Consider the following 21,596-nt stretch of genomic DNA (forward strand, 5'->3'; position numbering starts at 1 on the left):
AGAAGTTAAGAACTGTGTATTTCAAGCTACAAGAGACGAGAGACCAGAGGAAGGGAGTCCTTCCCCCTGATGATCTGGAACTGTGCTAACAAGTATAAAGATACCAGGAGAAGGGAGTAATTCTCCTGGTAACCGAAACCAAGGGAAGGGAGTCATTCCCTCTGCTTGTGTTGAACTGTCCAGATACTAGGAGAAGGGAGGCATTCTCCTAGTAAACAACCTGGTTTGAAGTCTAAAGCCAAAATACCAGGATAAGGGAGTCATTCCTCCTGGTTATGTGGAACTTTGTCTTTTGTGTTGTGGCCAGGGGAAGGGAGCCATTCCCCTTACCTGACAAGGAGAACTGGTTTGAACTTTGCCTTTTGTGTGTGTTTTGCCATTGCGATGGGAGACATCACCCTGGCATTGTGAACACTTTGAGCAAGAGACCTGGTGCAGGGAGGCATTCTCCAGGAACCCAATAGTGAAGAAATAACTATGGGCAATAAGGAATGGCAGTGTTTGAACTGGAACTTTGCCTTGTGAACTTGGACTGAGAACTTTACCGCTTTTTGTAAAGCATTACAACTTGGAACTTAGTTTTGTGCCTTGGAAAGGGATTGAACACTGGGGAAGGGAATCATTCCCCTAGGTAAAGATTCCACCTAACAATTGCAACTGCGATTTGTTGTTCAGAAGAAAGGAGCTATTCCAGAACAAGAAGATCCACTACCTCTATAGTTTAGTATTTAGTACAAGGGACAGAAGCAGGGTTTTGGACACAGGATGGTGGACTATTAATTTGCACAATCATTCTATCAAGAGCCATTAGTATTTTAGTTGAGGCAGGGCAACCCTTCTTGGAGTTAGGGAAAGCTTTATTTTCTGATATAATAAAGGTTTATGACAACAACCACGCCACCTGGAGAGGAAGCATGAGGTGTAGAGAGATGGAGATAAATGTCACTGAGAAGAAAAAATGGCAAATCGAGAGAAGAGAAAATAATAAGGAATAAAGAACATCACAAATGGGTTTAAGAGAACCTGGAGGATTATAGATTATCAAAAAGTCAAAGGGATAGAGTTTGATAGTTGATGTATATCTATAAGACACTCACCCCTTCGCGCTAAGCTCTTGTGGTTATAAATGTGTGGACAGCCCCTCAGAAACAATGCTTATGTGGATGGCTTACAAAGCATTGTCTCTTTCAAACACATTTCTTCAAGGTGAATTGATCTGCAAAGTAGATGTTTGGTATAACTTGGAGGAAAGCATAGCCATAAAACTATGTGAAACCAAGAACTATTGCAATTAGGCAAAGTAGGCCAGTTGGTAATCCTTCAAATGCTACATGCACGATTTACGGAATTTCTAAATGGAGGCTGTAATCCACCGCTCTTCTTGGTGAATTGGGTGGGACAGAAAGCAAAAAACGTTTCTCAGCATGCATCAACTATAAATAGATCTCACCAGGCTTCGCCCATCTCAGCTATAGTTCGACTATAAATTCAACACTAAATTCCTAGAGTTATGTCTCAGTTGTTACTGGTTTAAGTAACACACAGGTAGACAGCAGAGTGTAACATTTGCCTCTCAAAATACTATCTCCACTAAAAATGGAAAAAGTATTTGTTCAGGAAAGTTAAGCATCCGCGTAGAGCTTTGCGGACTTGTTTACATTTTACCCGAATACCCCTAAAAACTGTGGTGGGTCCGAGAGACGGGCTTGAACTTAATGAATGTATTTGTCTAATCTGCCAAAAGCACTTAGTAAAATAAAGCATTTAAGTTCACTTTTGAAACCAATATAAGGTCGGGCAAAAGACAACATTTCTACCTATACTGGGACAGGGGCGGGCTTTTAGTCAATGTAGGACTGCACTTTTGAGTATTGTGTTAATTATGGGTTCTCGGTTTTCTTGGACAGGAAGTTCTTAATGGGATTACACCTGCAACATGAGGGCAGCTCTTCTCGTTTAAAATACAGCAGTCTGCACACTTGGAAGGGGAGGAACCCCAATATTCTGGAGATTATTATTTTTGTATGCCCGATTAGTATATGTGCTTGCCTTTTAGAGATGCAATATTTTTAATGTAATTTTCTGACATTGGAGGCATTGCATGTATTTTTTTACACCATATAACTTGATATGGTTAGTTTGTTGAGTTAGAATTTTAATACTTACCTTTGCTTAGTCATCCTCTCTTTTTCCTTTTATATTTTCTCCAATCGTACCCCAATAGCTATACCTAGACTTGATTTTATTAAACCAGGACAGTTTTGTAGGATGGTTGAAAAGCCATTTGCACACAGCATTTTCTTTGTGTAAGTAGCAACACTTTGCTCTTGTGCTGGTTTGTTTTGCTTAAGCAACAAAGTAGTAAATACAATCACCCACATTGACAGCCAATAAGACTTATACGTGAAAAACTGGATGGAAAAGCTTTTAGGAAAACATTGAAGCGTAAAATAAGCAACACAAATTAAAAAAAGCAAAGGAAAACTGTGAAATGGCTCAGGGTGAAAGCCAAAACCAACAGTACTTTGATCTTCATCTGGTGAAACAACAATCGAGAGTAACTTCATAATTCATGGTGTGATTGTTGTGGAGAAAAGGTGGAATACCAAAAGGTCCTGGGAGAATAGGAGATTTTTGACAGAATAAAACATTTACATATAAAGAGGAGAACTCAATACGGACATCAGGATTAGAGTCAAGAGCCAGATCACCATCTCAAGATTGATCAAGCGGAAATTTAAAAAATTATAAATATTAATTTGTACAAAGGAAGTGGTTTTCTATGTCTAAAGATTGGATAGGACATAGTAGAGATCCCAACTTCACACACAATTTACAGAAATAAAAGATCTGCTTTATTTTTTTTTTCCTCTACCTTTTGTGTTGCTGGTTTGGAAGAAACTTGGTTTGTTTGGTGGGGGAGGAGGGGCCAGACCTGTTTTGTAAGTAGTACTGTTGGAATTGGCCGTGGGTAGCTGAAATGAGTTGGAGAGAAAGATGCCGTCTGACACTGGACGATGCTGGCGGGCAGGCTGCTGCGACCTAAGGGCAGCTGGAGGAAGGTCACCATAAGACTTTCTTGTGCTGGAGAATTTATCCTGACCTGCTAGGTGTACATCCTCATCCTCGTCCTCATGGTAGGCCACAAACTTGGCAGTGTAAATTGTATCTGGGGAGAGTGCCTGTGTTTTGAGGTAAGACGTGTTTCTCTGAGGTGGGGGAGGTGGAGCATTAGACGAAGGGTGTGCAGGTTGGAGCTCATATTCCCTTGGGAGGGGCGGTCTGTACAGACCAGGCTCATCAGGCTCTAGCAAACGCCGTTCTGCTTCTTCATGCTGTCTTCGCCTTTCTGCTTCTAGTCGGTTGTAATACTCTTCTTCCTGTTTCCTCTACAAGGGCACAAGAAAGGCAGAAAAAAAAGGTCAGATATAAAAGTTTCCAAGGATGTAGATTAATTTCCACAGTAAATTCAAATTGCGGACCAAAATGAAATCCAGTCCTTCATTTGGCCACAACACACCAAAGACTGACTAAGTTACCATGCCACTCAACATCTCAGAATCATTTCACATTTTGAAGAGTACTATGTATTTTACAGCAGCACAGATTTTAAAACAGGTACGGCAGCCTGTGGGATGGCCTACCCTCACAAAGTTTCCTTCAGTGTGCTGACATATCATTCGCCTTGCACACTGTCCACCATGGGGACTGTCACTTCTGGCAGTCGCCAGGTAAAACCAGATGTAGGTCTCTGGGGTCGATCAGGTTTCCCTGACACCTCATGAACAAAGAAGCCTCTGCACTTCAAAAGTACACTGGAACACAACTCAAACCTATCATGCAACCACTTACTCATTTCAGTACATATTTGCAGGTACTATAAACTTCCCACAAAGATGTATGCTTGGAGCATTACGCATTTGCTGTTTTCTTTCCAGTGCATCGCATTAACCTTTACAAATTGTTTATGTGCGTTTAACCTTTCAATCTCTGTACACTCCCGTCCTTCTGATTCCCTATTCCAATCTCATAGTAGAAAATCTGGATACTCATGCCAACGGCACAATGCACAACACCCAGGAGAAGGGTTGGCACAGTTAAGACCACTGCAGAGTAAATTGTGCAGCGTAAAAACAAACTATACAATGTATACTGAACCAAATTTTACAATTTGTCTTCTGCAACTTTAAATCCAAATATGTTACTTTGCATGTTGTCTCCACATAGATACAATAATTAAAAGCTTGAAGTGCATGATGCTATCTAGCTGTTTTCCATCTGAGTTACATGGTGATGACCTTTCCATCTAGCGACCTTTTATGTAATTTGCTGGTTGTTTTAAAACAATTCAAATTGGGCAGGTTAATACATTCACAGGCGCAATTAGCCTCACGGTTGACAGTCTTAAATGTTTCAATGCACATGAAAGCTGTCACCACAAACCAAAAATGGCTATCAATCTGATCATTACTATAAACTGTGGAGACTTCAAGCATCACTGGAAATAAATAATGGCATTCGCAAGGGTTTGCATTCTGTTCTTTACTTCCACCCCCAATGTCTTGGGAAGAGAACTATCTTGTGAGGAGCAGTCTAAATTGTGCCAACGTTAAGTAGTGAAGGCCACATTGCGCAAATATCTTTCCAATATGGCCATGTCTCATCTAGCTTCAAGGTATTTCATAACCACAGGCCAGCTGCATAGTATGGACTAGGGCAACAACATGGTGACAGTAATGCTAAGGACTGAGTTTCACAAGAGTTCCATGCGTACTCCTTTTAAATACAAGATCATGACTCCTATATTTAAGTGTGTGGATAGAATTTGATTCACAAGGCAGGAGAATGGCATAGTCAAGCCAGGTCATATTTTATTTCTACATACTGCATGTCCAAAGGATAATCAGCCATGTAAAGACTAGAATTTGAGCACATGAAAAGTAGCATTTTCATGTGTATGTGACTATTCAGAGAGAAATTACTGCATTGAAAGGCTGCCTAAGGAATTACATCCATTAATGACAGTGTCTAGAACTGTGGCTGAAGGCATCCCGTAGAACTGTAAATGGCCTGCAGCCACAGGGCAAGAAATCATGAAATCTGTGGCAATGTTAGAAATGAAGCTCACATTTACTTGGCAATTGGAAGAGTGGGAAAACATTTAACTCTAAATACCAGACCTTGAAGTCTTCCCTTAAGGAGTTGGGCAAAGCTATATACAAAATGCTTCCTGTCCCACCCTACACTCTCTACTACCCCCCATAACTTAACCTCTACAATCTCCCTCTCCCTGGGATCCCAACACAGCTTGCGCGGTTGCAGAAAGATGGAAACCTTTTTTTTTATTTTAAAGGAAAAAGTCTTAGGGGAATTATCTTTTTGATGAAGCCCAAGGATGGTATAAAGTGTATCAAGAAGTTGTATATAAAGAGGGCAGAGTCTACTGCACAGACGCTTTTTCTGAGAAGATGCTTCTGGACAAGTGTGTTATCAATGGAGATGGCAGCAGCATGTGGGATTGTGACAAACTGTATTGCCATTCCACAGGTGTTCAGATGGATTTTCAGAAGCAGCCCCGAGGGGAGGGTTCCAAGAGGCCACACTATTTTAGTGAAAAGGGAAAAAACAGTTAGGACTAACTAAAATCCATCAAGGTAGTGTAACTGAGCAGTAGGTTTTAGACTACAGGAAATGTGTTTGGGGGAGGGGTGTAATGGTACAATGAGAGACACAGCATTCAAATAAAATTAGACGGGAAATATCAAAATGCATAAAATTAGGTCTCAACGCACACTAAGCAAATAAATTCACAAGTAAGTAGTATTACTGAAGAAAAACTATGAACAAATTCACAGTTGGTGATCTCACCAGAGATCACTCACACTTTACCTTTAAGACTGACATGATTCAGTAATGACGAGACGGCGCTGCGGCTGCCGCACTGAAGGACGTACACCTCTCGAGAGGACGCATTATTTTGCTTAAGAGCAGCTTAAACTGGTAATTACATGGCTCCAACAAATAGCACCCAAGTCTTTTCCAGTCATTTGATGTTGTGCACTGATGAAAAATCGCATTGTGGCAGGCCTAAATGGAAATATAAAACGACTGCTTCCCATGTTCTAACCTATGTTTTGGCGACACTTCATTGCAGGAACACTCCTTGACGCCCATGACACCAGAGACAAAATATGAGTACACCTGTTAGGATTCCCTGATGAAGACGTGGATAAATCCATCACATCGAAACCGGCCAGAAACCGAAGAATGTTGGAGATGTAATTTGATGAAGTGTATTAATTATTATGCAGATCCATTCCAACAACTGATGACATGTTTCTACATTTCTGATATAGCATGAAATTATTTCTACTAAATGTTTTTTCATGTCATCATTTGAATGCCTTTTTCACATCTAAAACAAAATAAAAATGTTGTGGATGTGTCTGTTGTATGCATGAGAATATATGTAGATGAATGAATGAATTGTCCATTGCAGTAATGAGTCCTGTTACCTGCAATGTTTTAGATTTTGCATTTCCTGTAACCTTTATGTGATGTTGAGTGTTAGGCAATTTATGACTGACTCATTTTTGTAAATTTTGTATCAAGGCTAATAAATAATATTTTTGATACGCCACATTAAAATAGAGTTGTTTGATAATACCCTGGTTCAGAGCGTTTCCCTGTGTCTTTCAGTATAGTAGATGATTTAGCAATGAGACATGGACACTGAATGCAGTAAAGCAGATGAGAAACTAACAAAAAGCAATGTAAAATTAATGAAAACATTTTACCCTGCATTCAAATATAAGGCCCACATGACTTGAGACGTCTGTCCCTGCTAAAGGTAGGCACAGTGCCACTAAGAGTCATAAGTCCCAGGTGAACACACCGGTTACATAGAGTTGAATGTCTATAGAAGTGAAGAAACAAGTATTGGCAAAGCCAACAAGTAGGTAAAATTTTCAAGTGGTGAAGGAATGAAGGTAAATTCAAAAGATTAGTGGCCCCGTCCTAATCCTACCACTGAAGACTCTATGGGAATCCCAGGGGGTTGGGGAATCCATGGCCAGAATGTCACCATCACAAAGAGGTGAGGCAGAGTGAAGAGAAACAGACCTATATCAGGAGGGGGTGGGACTAGGTACTCATACACTCCCCATTACTAAAACTCAATTAGAAACCACACCTATAGTTCTTAGATTCGCTGGGCCCACTAACTCCAAACACTGACCCCGCTGCAGAAGTCCAAGGGCCGCAGTTGCAGTGGTAGCTTCAGGGTCAGGATTGTGTCCAGCTAGGCAGTGGTCCTACACTTCGAGATAGTTCCAGATACCGTTTAGGAAAGATTTCTCTTTTGGCAGCATTCCCTCCATAGTTCCACTGCCCCACAAACCTTTTGCATTTGTTGTTTAACCTCATCTAAAGACAAGCTGGTGGCAGCAGATATATATATCTTACCATGTGTATGTTATTTCTAGTGTCAACATTCACATTTACCACACATGGCTACCAAATGTGGCTAGTGCCCTAAAATTGCTGTTCCATGAGTTTGTCGCTTGTTCTTTGGGCATATTACAGCCTGGGCTTCTGGGTCAGGAAATCCCATATAATGTCATGCGCTTGCCCAGGAAAGCTGTAGTTTTCACAGGCTAGTGATGCCTTTGTGTGGGGCTCAGGAAGTGGGTGGGACTGTCTGGTCCCACTCCGCATACGTTGTGCCAGTTAGTCTAGGTGTGGGGTACGAGTGTGATCAATAGTTGTCCCTGAATGGACAACTACTGACTGTTAGAATGGTGAATATCATTACCATTGGTGTGCTTGGACTTGCTTCCAGGCAGAAGTTTGGATAAGAAGAGGCCTCCTGCAGCCCTTTTATGAAATCAGTGTTGGTGCAAAGAATCCCTCATAGAATAACAGCCGACTGAAGCTCTGAAAAAGATGAATCAAGAGGCTGAGCATCCCTTCCTGCATCTGGCCCAGTGAAGCCCTGTTGGACTACCTGATCTGCGAAGGCCCTGTGCAGTGCTTCAACCCCTGGACTGGTGGGCCAAACCAGTCTCAGCGTGTTGTCTAGGATCCAGCCATTCTGAGCCTTTGGAAGTTTCCCTGGACCACCCAGTGGACTGACCAGCTCTCCAGCGGGCTGCCTCGCTAGAACCGTCGCCATTGTGTGTTTGCAGCCAGAACTTCGGTGGCCACTAACTTGTGGTATAAATCGCTTTCCTGCAGAATTTCAGGCTCCAGCCTTAGGGGGGGGTCCTACTGTGGAGAGACTTTTACAACAAGGACTGGTGTGCGGTGGCCATCGCTGGAACTTGCCTTCTCCTATCCTCTGAAGAGGGCTGCATCAGTGTTTTCTGCATTTCTCCTTCGCTATGGGTTGCACTCTGCTCTTGGATCCGATTGGAAGAATCCTTGCACCTGCAGCTGCTGGGCACCACTCACCAAAACCAACGGTGGAACAACCAACCTCCAACGATCCCCAGTCCACCAATCCAGTCATCTGGAAAAATCAGAGTCAGGAAGGTAAGTAAACGCAAAGAATTTCTCTCCCTGGTCCTCCCTAGGATAACATTGAGAACCTGTCTCTTTGTATCCTTTCATTCCACTGCTTTTTGCTCATCGCACCTGAGCAGTAAAACCTGAAAGATAAGTACACATTTTACTTACCATTAACTTTGTTGCATCTCTTTTAAACAATCACAAACACAAGTACGCCATGTGCATCAGATACATTCTGGGGAGAAGCATTGTGACTTATGGGCACAAGGCCCCACTTTTCATAGGTATTGGACTTCAAAAGCTAGGGAATATTTCTTGTGACTTGGTTCCATCTTCATTGTATGCATTTTAAGACCTATGGTGACTGTATAAATGTTTGAGTATTGTGCTATATTATCACCTGCTTGTTTCATTTTTTTGTGTGTGTTTAAGGCCTAGAATAAATATAGCATATTAATACATTCTTGTCTAAATTGAATTATTGTGTGCTGCACTGTGTGGACTCATTGTAGAGCCCTGACCCCACTCGCACTCTCTTGAGGGTTTTGGCTAACCTCTCAGTTTCCCTGTTCACTATAAATAGGGTGGCCTCCTAAACGCTGTCTACCAGGCCAGATTATAGAAATTCATCTTTACAATACCTTGCAGCTTGATGACCCCTGCACAGAGAGGAAGACTACAACAGGCCCCACAATGACTGGAGAACCCTAGGACACAAATGAAGTGGGCAGCAGAGATTTACACTGTGATCAGGTGGCAGTAGGCTGCTTACGTGATGAGAACAAATCATTGCTCCAACATGGCCCCTCTTCATGGTAGAGAACAGCAGCAGCTGCAGGGCAATGGGTCTTGTACTACAAGCTGACCACCTGCGAAGTTCCAAGCTGAAACAAAGAATGGGGACTGATGCTTCGGAGATGCCCTGGATGAAGCTCGTCAGCCCAAAGGATGATTCCAGGACTCTTCAGCAGGCTTCTTGGGCCACAGTATCAGTGAAGTGGTCCGGACTGGTTAGTACCACCAGTACAGGGTCGAACCACTAACAAAGGTCCTCAGGAGATCAGTTCAGAGAGACAGGAGGGCTCCATCTGGACTTGGCTGAAGGCAATGCTCGATGTCTTCAACAGTCGTCTTGTGTTCCTCAGGGGACTGTAACTCTTCATAGGGTTCTTGGCTCCAAACGACAATCTGAAGAATGGCTGCAGGACTCCTTTTATCTCAAATTCAGGCCATGGTTGCCCCCAGCCCATCAATGGCAAGCATCTGCACCATTCAAACTGGCAAGGGCTGTCCAATCATAGACCGCCTCTTGCTCCACAGCTGCCCAGCATCAGGCATACCACTGGCAAAACGTTTCTATTAGGACAAGGCAGTCCCAGACACACACATCTGGCCAGATGATCACACTGCCGCTTTGACTGGCAAACTCAGGGTTTTACCCGGACACGGACTCATCATATAGGGCATTCCCAAGACCGCAGGAAGAAGGCCAAAGGAGAAAATGACCAAAGGACAGGGCTAAAGATGAGTGGCATTTTGAGTATAGGCTACACGAAATTGCATTTTTTTACAGTAAAATGCAAAAGTGCATCATGAAAAAAGAAAAGACATTCGAAAAATAACTGCGGTCCCAGCCAGTCTTGGGCACAGCATAACAGTAACAGAAATGTTACTTACAGAAATTGGAAAAGGGATACAAAGAGACCCTACAGCAATTCACTGTAAGGTGATGTGTGCTGCATAAAAACAACAAGTTATCTTGCAAAGGTCCTCCACCACTGGCAGCATTTGTGATTGCCCAGTGACCCCAAAAAAAGATTACCTGCACCAAGGTAGCAAAGCAAAATCCCTTTACTTACCTCCAAAAGTCAGGATATGAACAAAATCATAGCAAAAATGTGCAGGGGTTCGATTGATGTCAAAGTATGGTTAGCTGCAAAAAGAAAATCTTCCCCAACAGGTTTTTCTGGACTATGTAAAAACTGCTGATGGTAATTGTTCCGTTTCAACGCAGTTACTGTAATTCTGGAAACGAAATGGGCTATTCTGTGGGTATAAATCATTGGGAAAGTTATATCTCATAATGCACTTGGGTTGTTAACAGAAATGGGATACTGTACTCATAACTAACCTTGATTAGACACAAAGATCCAGAACTCCATGTACGTAGATTTATTTACACTTGGATCTCCACATCTTGACACTTTGAACAAGTGGAACGATCCACTTGCTTTAATTTTCTAATGAAGCAAGTGTAGGGTTCAAAAGCGATTAAAGAGGCTTTTCTGCAAATAGCTAGAAAATAAGGTAATTTGGCAGTTTTCCTAAGAGCACAGCACCATGTTTTTATTTGTAAGCTGTTTGAAGCGTACTGCTACGGCTGCGTTAAACCACAATCTGTAAGAGCATAGGCTCAATATAGGAAACAGAAAGTGCCTGGAGGTGGAGCAAATGTATGTTAGAGAGGTAAGGAGTCATTCACATTTGTTAACAAGATCATCATATACACTGCTTATTGCCACACTAAACCAACATGTCAGGATGTTAAAGTTACTAACCCACTGCAATTGTGATGTAACTAAACAGAATCTGTGCACAAATTTGAACACTATATAAACCGCATGACGAGGATTATTTATGAGTTGCGCTGATAACGGGGGAATCTTCTTACAAATTTATTGCCACTTACTTTCAATCTCTACATTGCTGATTTGGCCAACTGCTAAGATGTGGTGGAAAGCTTCCCTTCTAGGGCAAAGGGTGTGCCCATAGCTTGTTTATTTGTTTGTTTTATTTATTTATATAGTGCTCCGGACCCAGGAGTAAAAGGGTGCTTTACAAGGACAGTTACAGAAATACAATATATGATTTGATGTTCAACGGCAGGGTGTTCCAAAGTTGAGGGGCAAGGACCGTGAAACTCAAGCCGCCGGCTCTTTTGGAGGTAAATCTGGGCACAGTGAGGCAAAGAGTGTTGGAGGATCTAGTAATTCTGGTGCTCGGCTTTAAAGTGAGTTTGTTAGCGAGATAGCGGGGGGCTAAGTGGTTTAGGGCTTTGTAGGTGAGGCAGAGGGTTTTTAAGTCAATTTTTTGTTGAATGGATAACCATTTGCAAGAGATTCTTATGTGGGAGATGTGCTCTCGCCTAGGGATGTTTAATGCTGCTCGCAGCGCATTATTTTGGAGGACCTGCAGTTTATTGATTATAGCTTGGTTAGCGCCTAGTTAGAGACTATTGCAGTAGTCAAGCTTCGATTGTATGAGAGCCCTGGCTAGTGTGAGGCAGCTGTTCGTGGATAGGAGAGTTCTGCAGGCCCTGATTAGTTTTCCCGTATAGGCGGTGGCTGAGGCGATCATGTTGACTTGTTTGGTGAGGTTGGTATTGGGGTCAAGGTAAAAACCTAGAGTTTTCACATTTTTAACAACTGGGATGATGTTACCATCGATGATGAAATTGGAGTAGTCAGGGCTGAGTTTTAGAAGGTTGTTGGGAGATCCGACTAGGAGGAGCTCAGTCTTCTCATCATTCAGGCAGAGGCCGTGTGTGGCCATCCATGCCTGAATGATAGAGAAGATTTTGTTGATCCTAGTGGCGTCGACATTGTAGTTTCCAGTGATAGTGAGGAGTATCTGGGTGTCATCTGCGTAGTTGGTGTACGTGACACCCAGATGGTCCAGTTTACCAAAGAGAGGCTTTGTAAAGATGTTATAGAGGGTAGGGGAGACAAGATCCTTGTGGGACACCACAGGTAATGGGGTCTGCTGCGGCTGTGGATGAGAAGACCCTCATGGTTCTATTGGCTAGGAAGGATTGTATCCACATGACAGTGGCGGGGGAAAAGTGGGCAACAGATGAGAGGTGGTTGCAGAGTATTTTGTGGTCAACCAGGTCGAAGGCTGCTGAGAGGTCTAGAAGGAGAGGAGTAGGATGGCTGCTTTGCCTTTGTCCTTGATATCATCGATCTGACTTTTGAGGTCAACAAGGGCAGTTTCTGTTTCATGTTGAGGTCGAAAGCCAGATTGACGCAGGCCTAGTAATTGATTGGACTCTAAGTACTCTTGAATTTGCAAGTAGGCCACTCTGTCGAGGATTTTTAAGAGGAAAGGGACCATGGTGATAGGCCTGTAGTTGGTGGGGATGGCGGGGTCAAGGGATTGTTTTTTTAAAAGTGGGAGAACCCATGATTGTTTCAAGTTGTTAGGTACCTAATTGGATGAGAAGGATAGGTTTATAAGTTTGGCGATGAAGGGGGATAGGTCCCTTGCAGCATCTTTGATGATCTGGGCGGGGAAGCTGTCCCCTTTGCAATTAGAGGGTTTGAGGGATGCTATCATTTTTTGGACTTCAGGTATAGTGACCATGTAGTAATGGTGGGGGTGGAAGAGCTAGCGGTGGCGTCACTATTGGATAGTTGTAATCGTTTGGCCTTGATTTTGGATTGAAGCACAGTAATTTTGTTGGCCAAGGCATTTTGGATGCTGGTGCACCATGGCTTGTCTTTCACGCAAGTGTTGGTCGGTGGGTTGGAATTTTCTAACTCCTGCAGAATGGTGAAAAGTTCTTTGGTAGAGGATTGTGCATTGTTTATTCTAACATTATAGGCTTCCTTTTTGGTGCGGATTGGCTATGCTTGGCTTGGCTATGCCGACAATATCGTTCTCTTCGATCAGACCCCTATCAGGCTTCAGCACTCGATAGATGCACTGACTGTCTTTGAGCATGCTAACCATGTGATTATCAATACCAGTAAAACTAAAGTCATGTGCCTTGGGGGTTCCCTTGCAAGAGAACCGGATTTCATCTGGCGGTTGGGACATTGGAAGTAGTTGATACATAAGTTTATCTGGGATTCCCGCTGAAACCTAACCTGTCTACTATGTCACCACCAAGACTTGGAAGAAGTGGTTAGCTGTTAAGCGCTACGTTCATTGTAAAGGGGGGAAATCATTTGGAGGGCCTCCGGATCATTTATCGCAACAGCTTCATTCCTTCCATACTTTACAGCTTACAGGCACTACCCCGAAAATGGTGAAATAGCTTGATGGGTTTGAGAGCAAAATCCTACAGTCTATGATGAATCTTCTGAATTCAGTGCCTGTTGAAGTGCTGAGTATGGAATTTGGTGTTTATTCCTCTCTTCATCATGGCTTGTCCAGCGTACTATCCTCTATCTCAGACTAACTTCGACTCGGTGTGGGATAAATAAGCATTGTGACAGTTTGGGCTTTGGCAAACATGATTATAAGAGTACCCTTTTCTAATTGAATTGGCATGTTCGACTAAATTCCTCTTATATGCATTGGACATACCTTTCGCTCTTTCCTCCTCAACATAGAACAACTCTTAAAGTCAAAGTGCCTCATCACGAGTTGGGCTGTATCCCGGCTGTAATACCGCCTGACTGTAATAGCCTTAGAACCCGCCGGATCACGGGTTGGGCATTAACAGTAAATCCCCATTCCCCATTGGGTCCATTGGATCGAATGGGCATTTTCGGCGCTAATACAGCAGGCGGTAATATCACCGAAAACATGGGATTTTCACCTCCTTGAAAAAAGCTGGCGGTAAAACAGCCCATTTAGCGCCCATATCTTGATAGGGCCAGCCCTTAATGCGGCAGTAATACAGTTACTGCCACATTTAAGGGCTACAGCCCAACTCATGATGAGGCCCAAAGTCTATAGTCTGGGACAGAATATATAACCTGGATAAGCCTGACACAAATAAACGCTATAGGCCTTTCTCCACACAAGGCTTTAAATTGAGCCTAATAGCGGACTATTTTACAAAGCCTTGTTCCCTGGCACTGAGAAGTTTCATAATATATTTGTGGTTCAATCTACTACCTACCCATGGCGTTTCAGGGGGCTTGGCAGAATATTTTCCGATTGAACAAAGACTCTGCAGGATCTGTGGTGGAGAAATAGAAACCGATCGCCACAAACTGACCAAGTGTCCTGGTTTAACATCTATGTATTTGAAGAGTTATGAAATGTGTACAACACAATCGTTTAAGTCTTCAGTCAATGATAATGATATCGCTCGTCGAAATGTGCGTCAAGGATACGTGCATCGAAAGACATGAAAAATTTGACAAATTAACATAACTCTATCTAAGTAGCGAAATCTACAGACTGCGTAAGAGTGACCGACCATGATGGTGGAAAAAAAAAACAATCTGAGGGACCTTGATGCGTGAAGGACCATGGGTACAGTACACGTCGCACTAGGGATAGTATTACAAACACGCCCAGTTGACGTACATTTTCAAACTTTGGAAACAAGTCATGCAATACTCTGCACCTAATACTAGATGTCAGCCTATGCAAAGCATGCAATTCTAAGCAGGTCCACATGCCTTAGAAATACAAATAAGATAATTTATTATATGCACAACATCCTGAAGTATCCCTTAACTTGCTCATTGATCTGTCACTTATGAGACATGCTTCCCCCTGAACAGAAAATTGAAGCAGATTACATACCTCTCTGCTTGCTGGGCAAGGTACTTAGCCTGAGACATTTTCGTTTACTGTACAAGGAGCCTGCCAGGGCATTTTCTTTTCTGTATCCCCGCTCTATGGGTAGTGATCATGGGGTCTCCACAACCTACCCAATTTGTAAATAAGGCAGTGGGAACTCACATTGGTCTTGGGAAAGGTGGACGTTTGCCTAGAGATGAGGCGGTCCACCTGCCACAAAGACCCTTATCTTTTGTCCTCAATCTCCCACCATCATGTTGCATGTTGATCTCACTATTAAGGATATCTCTGCTAGGGTCTAGGCTGCTAGAAGTTGTGCACAATAAGTAGCTCAAAGTCTGTGAGAAGCAATGACTATAAGTAGCTGACCCTTTAACACAGGTGTGCTGTTGTGTGTCTAAGACCTTAAAGTACAGTTGCAAAACAAAGGAGATTGTTTAGGGCCACATTACATTGCCTTCCGGTACATGTAAAGTTCCTTTTAGAATGGTGAAAATAAATCTATATCACTCTTTTTGCTTAACATACGGTTTTATATATTGGTCAGGCTGGTTTAAATTGTGATTTGTTTACTTTAATTCATCTTTATGAAACTGAGTATTTAGCTCTTTAAAACTGTACATTGAGAGGCCACCAAGGGGCGCACTGATGGATGTTCCCTAATTGTGCGCCCCTACCGTTGCGGTTCGGATAAGTGAAGGGAGCCCCCACTTTTTGCCCCCAGCCCCGGGTTAATAATGCGCTAGGGGAGATGGGAAGACCCCCGCCCTGGAGGGCGAAAGAACAGTGTAAAAACGGAAAGTAAATACCGAGAACTACCGCGTCGAAGTAACGGCCTAAACCGAAAATGCTCCGTCCCACCTGGGATGTAGAGCACAGTGAAGGAGAAAACAGGCTGCTCGGCCAGCGAAGCTGGAGAAGCGTCTAGCAGAGCAACAAAGAGGTGGGCGAGGCCCCTCTGTGGCACATCTCGGGCCCCTGCACCTCTCAGGGCCTGCACCCAAATACTGGGGAGGTACCCAGGACCCGGACTCACCAGGGCCCCACAGTAGACCCTGTTAGGGCGGCAAGGCTGCCAGGAGGTGGAATAGACCCCCCACCCCCCAAAGGCTTAGCCTGCACACCTTTACACTGCCTGAAACCATACCTGGTCAGAAGTGCCAACCACCCAGGACCCCGGTCTCACCCGGGCCCCAGCAGGACTACCTGACTCCTGACCCACAGGCCCCGGCAGAAGCAGGAGAGCAGCTACCCAGGGTCTGCTAGACAGGAGGCGCTGGATTTTTGCACACACTGAGGGAGCAACATTGTACCCCGGTCTGCTGCAACAGGAGGAGTGACCTGCAGAAGGGTTGGGGCCCCGTAACCTCAGGGCCCCATAGCCATGCGAAGAACACCAGCAGGAAGGGAAAGAGGCCCAAAGGGGTTTTGGGCATTCCCGAGGGACCAGCAGGGTTGTGGAACCAGAGGAAGAACAGTGAGGTGTGGGCCCCCTTCTTAGGGGCGTGTGCCCACCAATGTTCCCTCTAATTATTTTTCTCTATGTGCGGAACCGGTTGGCTGTTGTGCGCACATTATTTTCCATGTGCGCAACTGACTAATGAGGTAAGCCATTTTGTGAGATACCATCGCAGAACAGAGTTTGGAAAGGAATGTCCTCTTCCCAGCCACTGCAAATCTTACAACACTTTTTCCGAACACACAGGCTAAAATGAAACGTCAGATGTGATTATACAGAAAAATCATCAACCAGTCCAAGACTTCAATATCTGCCACAGTACCTTGCAAGCGTACTTCTGCACAGAGAGAAAAATGTCAGCCTCATTAAGAGTTTGGTGGTAAGTGGTAAAGTTGGTGGTAATTCCATTACCGCCAACTTTGCCACTACACCAAATTACAGAACTTCTGCTGCAGTAATTCTGCCAAAAAGTCACATTGAGTTCGATGAACTCAATTTGAATGGAGAATTACACCGCCACCACCAGTTGTAATCCGGTAGAAATTCTTCCGGACCAAATGGCGGTAACAGTAATTTGTTTTGACGATATTCTGGCAGATTTACGCCGGGATTCAACCCCAAGTCGTAATGAGGCCCTGCATGTTTTATGCCACTGGAAAATCACTCATTTGTATTACAGAAAACAAATATCTCTTAGTTGCATTCCCAGATATCTCGCACACACAATATTTATTCTTAAAGACATTTTTCTTTGTATTCAGATTTTCAAAAAAATTGATTTTATTCTTGATGCAGTAATCTTAAGTGGTCAGCTGACACGTGTTTGGACCCAAGGGGTCTTAATCAGGGCTGGTGTGTTATTGTTCATCGACCATTAGGTAGGCTGGCTCTTGGTAGTGGGTTCCACTCCTTGAATAGGCTGTCATGTGAGCCTGTTACTGCTGCAAACAACGTCCCTGGCATTTGTGGCCCTCAACTATCTCGTCATAACTGATGTCGGTGAAACTCAGACAGAATGCATTTGCCAATGGATTAACGGCAATTAAAAGCAATGTGTGAAAAACATGCTAAAGAGAGTTCAAGTGCCACTTTAATGAAGTAATGCAAGGGCCAGGAGAACATGCTTCTAATAATTTGTGTAAGGATGATAGTTACATCAGAATAACTGCACTTTAGAATATGATGATCCAAGATTCCTGTTTCTCTGCTTACTATCCACATTACGTTCTCCTCTGGGTAGTGATAACACCAGCCTTAGAGCTAAGAGACATATGCACCAAAAAAGGAAAATGCACAAAAATGAACATATTGCTTCAACCCACAAAGCTCCACTGATATTTTTGTGAATTAGTGACCTATAGAGCAATGGCATAGGAAGGAAGGAACTCTTATACTCCCTGAAAAATCATTTGACTCTAAGCAGGGAGCAAAATCCGATTACAGACCTGCTTGTACCCCAGGAGTGAAATGACAGGTCACATAATAAAGTGTGTAGTTTGGCCCACCCTTCTGCACCACAGCCTAGATGAAATTTAACAAGAGACTTACTGAGGCTTATTATAGGGCCCTGTTGAAGAAAATCGCACAAGTTAATTGCATCTATTCATCAGAGATACAACAGATTGAGTGCCTTCTTCTGTAACTATGGATCCTTCTTCTGTAATTCTTTGTGATCAGTTAAATAAGATGCAGGAAGATGGTAGAGACTGCACACAAAGAACACATGGTTACATTGAAAAGCCCTCAGCAGTTTAGCATAGAAAGAAAAAGAAGGTGCTGTTGTCTAGATGGGTACTTGGATTTTCTATCCTTTAGCAAATACGCAACATATTTCCTTCAGTGTACTGCCAAAACGTTTGACTTGGTCTTTGAAATATGTTGCTTTGTTCATCATCCGCAAGGAGTGATGCTTCCACCCATACCCATCCGTGTCCCCTGTGCTTGCCTCCAATACCAGTTTCTAGAGCACTGTAAAAAGTGAGGGATTGTAGCAGTAAACACTCACTGGGATATTTTCAGACCCACAATACTTTGCAAGCAAGGCATATTTAAATGCCTCAACATATGATGCATATTTTAAAAATGTCATGACTCTGCATGTACACAATTCTTTTGCAGTGCATACAAGATTGTTTTCAACATACCCCACCCTTATGTCATTGTGTGGGATTACACAAGTGCTCAGTGAAACCATGCTTGTATAGAAGCAAGTTACCATTAATGTGTGAAGGTCTATGCCCAAACGAACTCTGAACACTTGGAAACGATGCAGATTGTGTGAAAAGCATTCTCCTATCTGAATAGCCGGTGCCCTGATACTATGGATGAGTATCCCAGGCTTAGTCCATACCCATTATCCCTTGTAGGCTAAATAAATGATATTGCAATGTTGCTCTCTACTTATAGAGTAATGTTAGTATTGCTAAAGTAGGAGACGCCGAGCATCACATTTCTTTCAAAATCTTTAGAGAGCAAATTTATTTTTGTTAGCTTACAAGGGGGCCGCTTCAAAGCACTTGCGTGACATATGTACAAAGAAGGGGAAGTATGGGATTTGGTTACACATCCAAGTAGCCTGCTTACTTACAGTTAGTATCCGTTATTTGAGCTGGTAGTTCGATTATATAGTGTGGGTGATGCTTTTGGTAAGGCACAATGAGTAACATAAATTCTGTCCCGTGAACGTTATTCATGTCACTACAAACAAAACAAGTGGCTGTAGGTACACGTCTACTAACATTTTGCAGAGCCAAGAGAGGAAGAGTCAAGGTTGTCCGGTAGTATCTTACTGTACTCTGGGGCAGAAGTTAGACTCATACGGTAAAAGTGTGTTCGAGTCAGATTTAGGAGTCATGGGTGGGGAGGGAACACTTTTGGTTAATGTGTGCAGGCAGACTGGTTAGATTTTTCTTTTCATGGAGTCAGTTTTTCATTTTAGTTTTTAACGTCTTGTGTTGTATTTTGCTGTTAGAGATTTTAGGTGCATAGTAGTGTAATGCAAATTAGCAGAATATCTAGACTAGTTGCTTATTTTAAGACAAAGAACGTTTCAGGTAAGTGCTGTGCCTTATTATATCTTTTTTGAATAGGGGAGAATTGTCTGTGTGCGCTGCTAAAAATATTCTGAGCGGCACCCATAAGAAAGCTGGGCAAGCGCATATGCGCACAGCTTAGAAGGGACATTGGTGCCCACCTACCCACTTGGAAGTGTGCTAGGGGAGCCTGGATAGATCGGGACTAGACTGAAGACCCCGGTCTGCAAGGTGGTGGCCCGGGCAGGTGAGAGGCCCCACGGCCCACGAACTGAAGTGGTAGCCTGCTCGGGGCAAATAATTATTAGGTGGACTGCCCAGGTTGACAAGCCACAGAGGAAACCGGAGATCAAACTCATGACAAGGACTGAGTGACCACCGATGTTCCGGCGATCTCTGCGCCGCAGGGGGATAAAGATACCAGTGAACGCCAGCAGGGGCACTATCCACACTCAAGTGCACATGCTGAGGAGAGCACTATCCACACTCAAGTGCACATGCTGAGGAGAGAAGTGACACATGGACGGAAGGTCCAAATTAGCCAACTTTGAATACACCCCAAGAACAAACGAAGTAGGTCTAGCCAAACGAAACACCATGTCTCTGGTCGCGGAAGAATCAGCAACAACCAAAAAAGATGTAGCGGCACTAATGGAGGAGATCAGTAACATGAGAGCACATATTGGGGGCAGGGTCGACAAAATTACCCAAAGGATTGACAAGATGGAGGAAAGACTGGAGGAGGTGGAGCACAACCAGTCCTCCCTTGACACTTGGATACTCGGGTGGATGTGCGTCTTTCAGAAGGGAAGAGGAGAGAGGAGGAGATTATGCTACAAATTGATGACCTTGAAAATCGTGAAAGGCGCAACCACCTCAGAATTTTTGGGATCCCGGACAAAGAGGGAGAGACTGAGAAAGACTTTAGGAGAACTCTGTATGAAATTAGGAAACTCATCTTTGACAACGATACAATAGACGAGGCAAAGAATGAGAGGATCCACAGGGCCGGAGGTCCGAGTTCGGTCCTCGCCCGCTTCCATAATTACAGGAACAAACTCAAGATCCTTCAAAGAGTGAGGAAAAAGGGCCCGGCGCTATATGGTTCTACGTAGGTCACAGTGTTTCAGAATCTGTCCTCGCTCACCATCACAAAGCGAAGGCTTTGCTCACCCCTCACCAAGTGGTTAAATAAGAAAGGGGTCAGATACATGTGGGGGTTCCTGTTCTCCATCACTTTTGAAATCGATGGCTACAAATACAGGCTTATAACGGAGGATGACATACACAGGGGCACCAGGGAGCTCACTGGAGACGCAGAGACTCCACACACCTCAAAGGAAAAGACGGCAGAAGAAGGACACAGGCAGACGAGGGGCTCGAGAAGGCGACGTATTGCAGGCTCCTGAAAGTTCAGGAAGCTGAACACCGCACCGGGGGGGAAGGGGGGGCTACCTGACCTAATACTGGGCCGCGTCTCTATGGCCATCACTTGACTGATGGAGATCAAAAATAAAAGACACCATGTTGGGGGCTCTCAGTTGTAGTTTGTTTGACACTCACTAAGGCGGTTATCTTGTGAATGGTGTGTTGAGGGAGACTAGAAACTCAGGGTATGGTATCTATTGGTTTTTGGAGCAACTGTTAGGGGGGGTGAAAGAAGGGCTCTAGAATAAGTGGTTCGATGAGAAAGGGATCCGACTGAACGGGTGCCTTAGGTGGTTCGGTTACAACCTGGTGCCTTTAACCGGGGAGGATCTGACACGCAGGGAGGAGGGGGGGGAGGGTAGTGATTTATGAGGGGGCGGGGCAGCAGAAGGTGTGGGAAGGGGACCTTGGTACATGCTCTCTCCTTACTGTCTGCCTTCCATGGCACAGTTCACACTGGCACACGTAAACTCCTAGGTGGAAAGAGTTGAGCTCCTGGATAGGGATAACGTGATGGCGACGGTTGACACAAGTGCTCGGGGTGACCTCCTGAGGGTGGGCACCTTGAATGTAAAAGGACCAAACTCTCCCACGAAAAGATCACTGGTTGCAAGGGAATTCCAGAGGTCGGAACTAGACATCCTGTTCCTACAAGAGACCAGATTCACTAAGGGGGAAGAAAGAAA

The 21,596-nt window shown here is 43.9% G+C and overlaps 1 protein-coding gene across 12 annotated transcripts in view; it reads right to left on the bottom strand.

Moving 5' to 3' along the window:
* AFDN (afadin, adherens junction formation factor) overlaps window positions 1–21,596 on the bottom strand; it is a 2,107,422-nt gene that overhangs the window by 47,045 nt on the left and 2,038,781 nt on the right. For 7 of the 12 annotated variants that reach the window (XM_069607417.1, XM_069607414.1, XM_069607416.1 and 4 more), the window contains one exon: window positions 2,876–3,389. In XM_069607417.1, the coding sequence (XP_069463518.1) occupies window positions 2,876–3,389 (514 nt within the window). The remainder of the gene's footprint in view (window positions 1–2,875; window positions 3,390–21,596) is intronic. The other 5 variants (XM_069607418.1, XM_069607422.1, XM_069607421.1 and 2 more) reach the window with 1 other exon arrangement.

The sequence above is a fragment of the Ambystoma mexicanum genome, chromosome 4q (genome assembly GCF_040938575.1).
Source record: "Ambystoma mexicanum isolate Mex_15411 chromosome 4q, UKY_AmexF1_1, whole genome shotgun sequence".
Lineage (NCBI taxonomy): Eukaryota > Metazoa > Chordata > Amphibia > Caudata > Ambystomatidae > Ambystoma > Ambystoma mexicanum.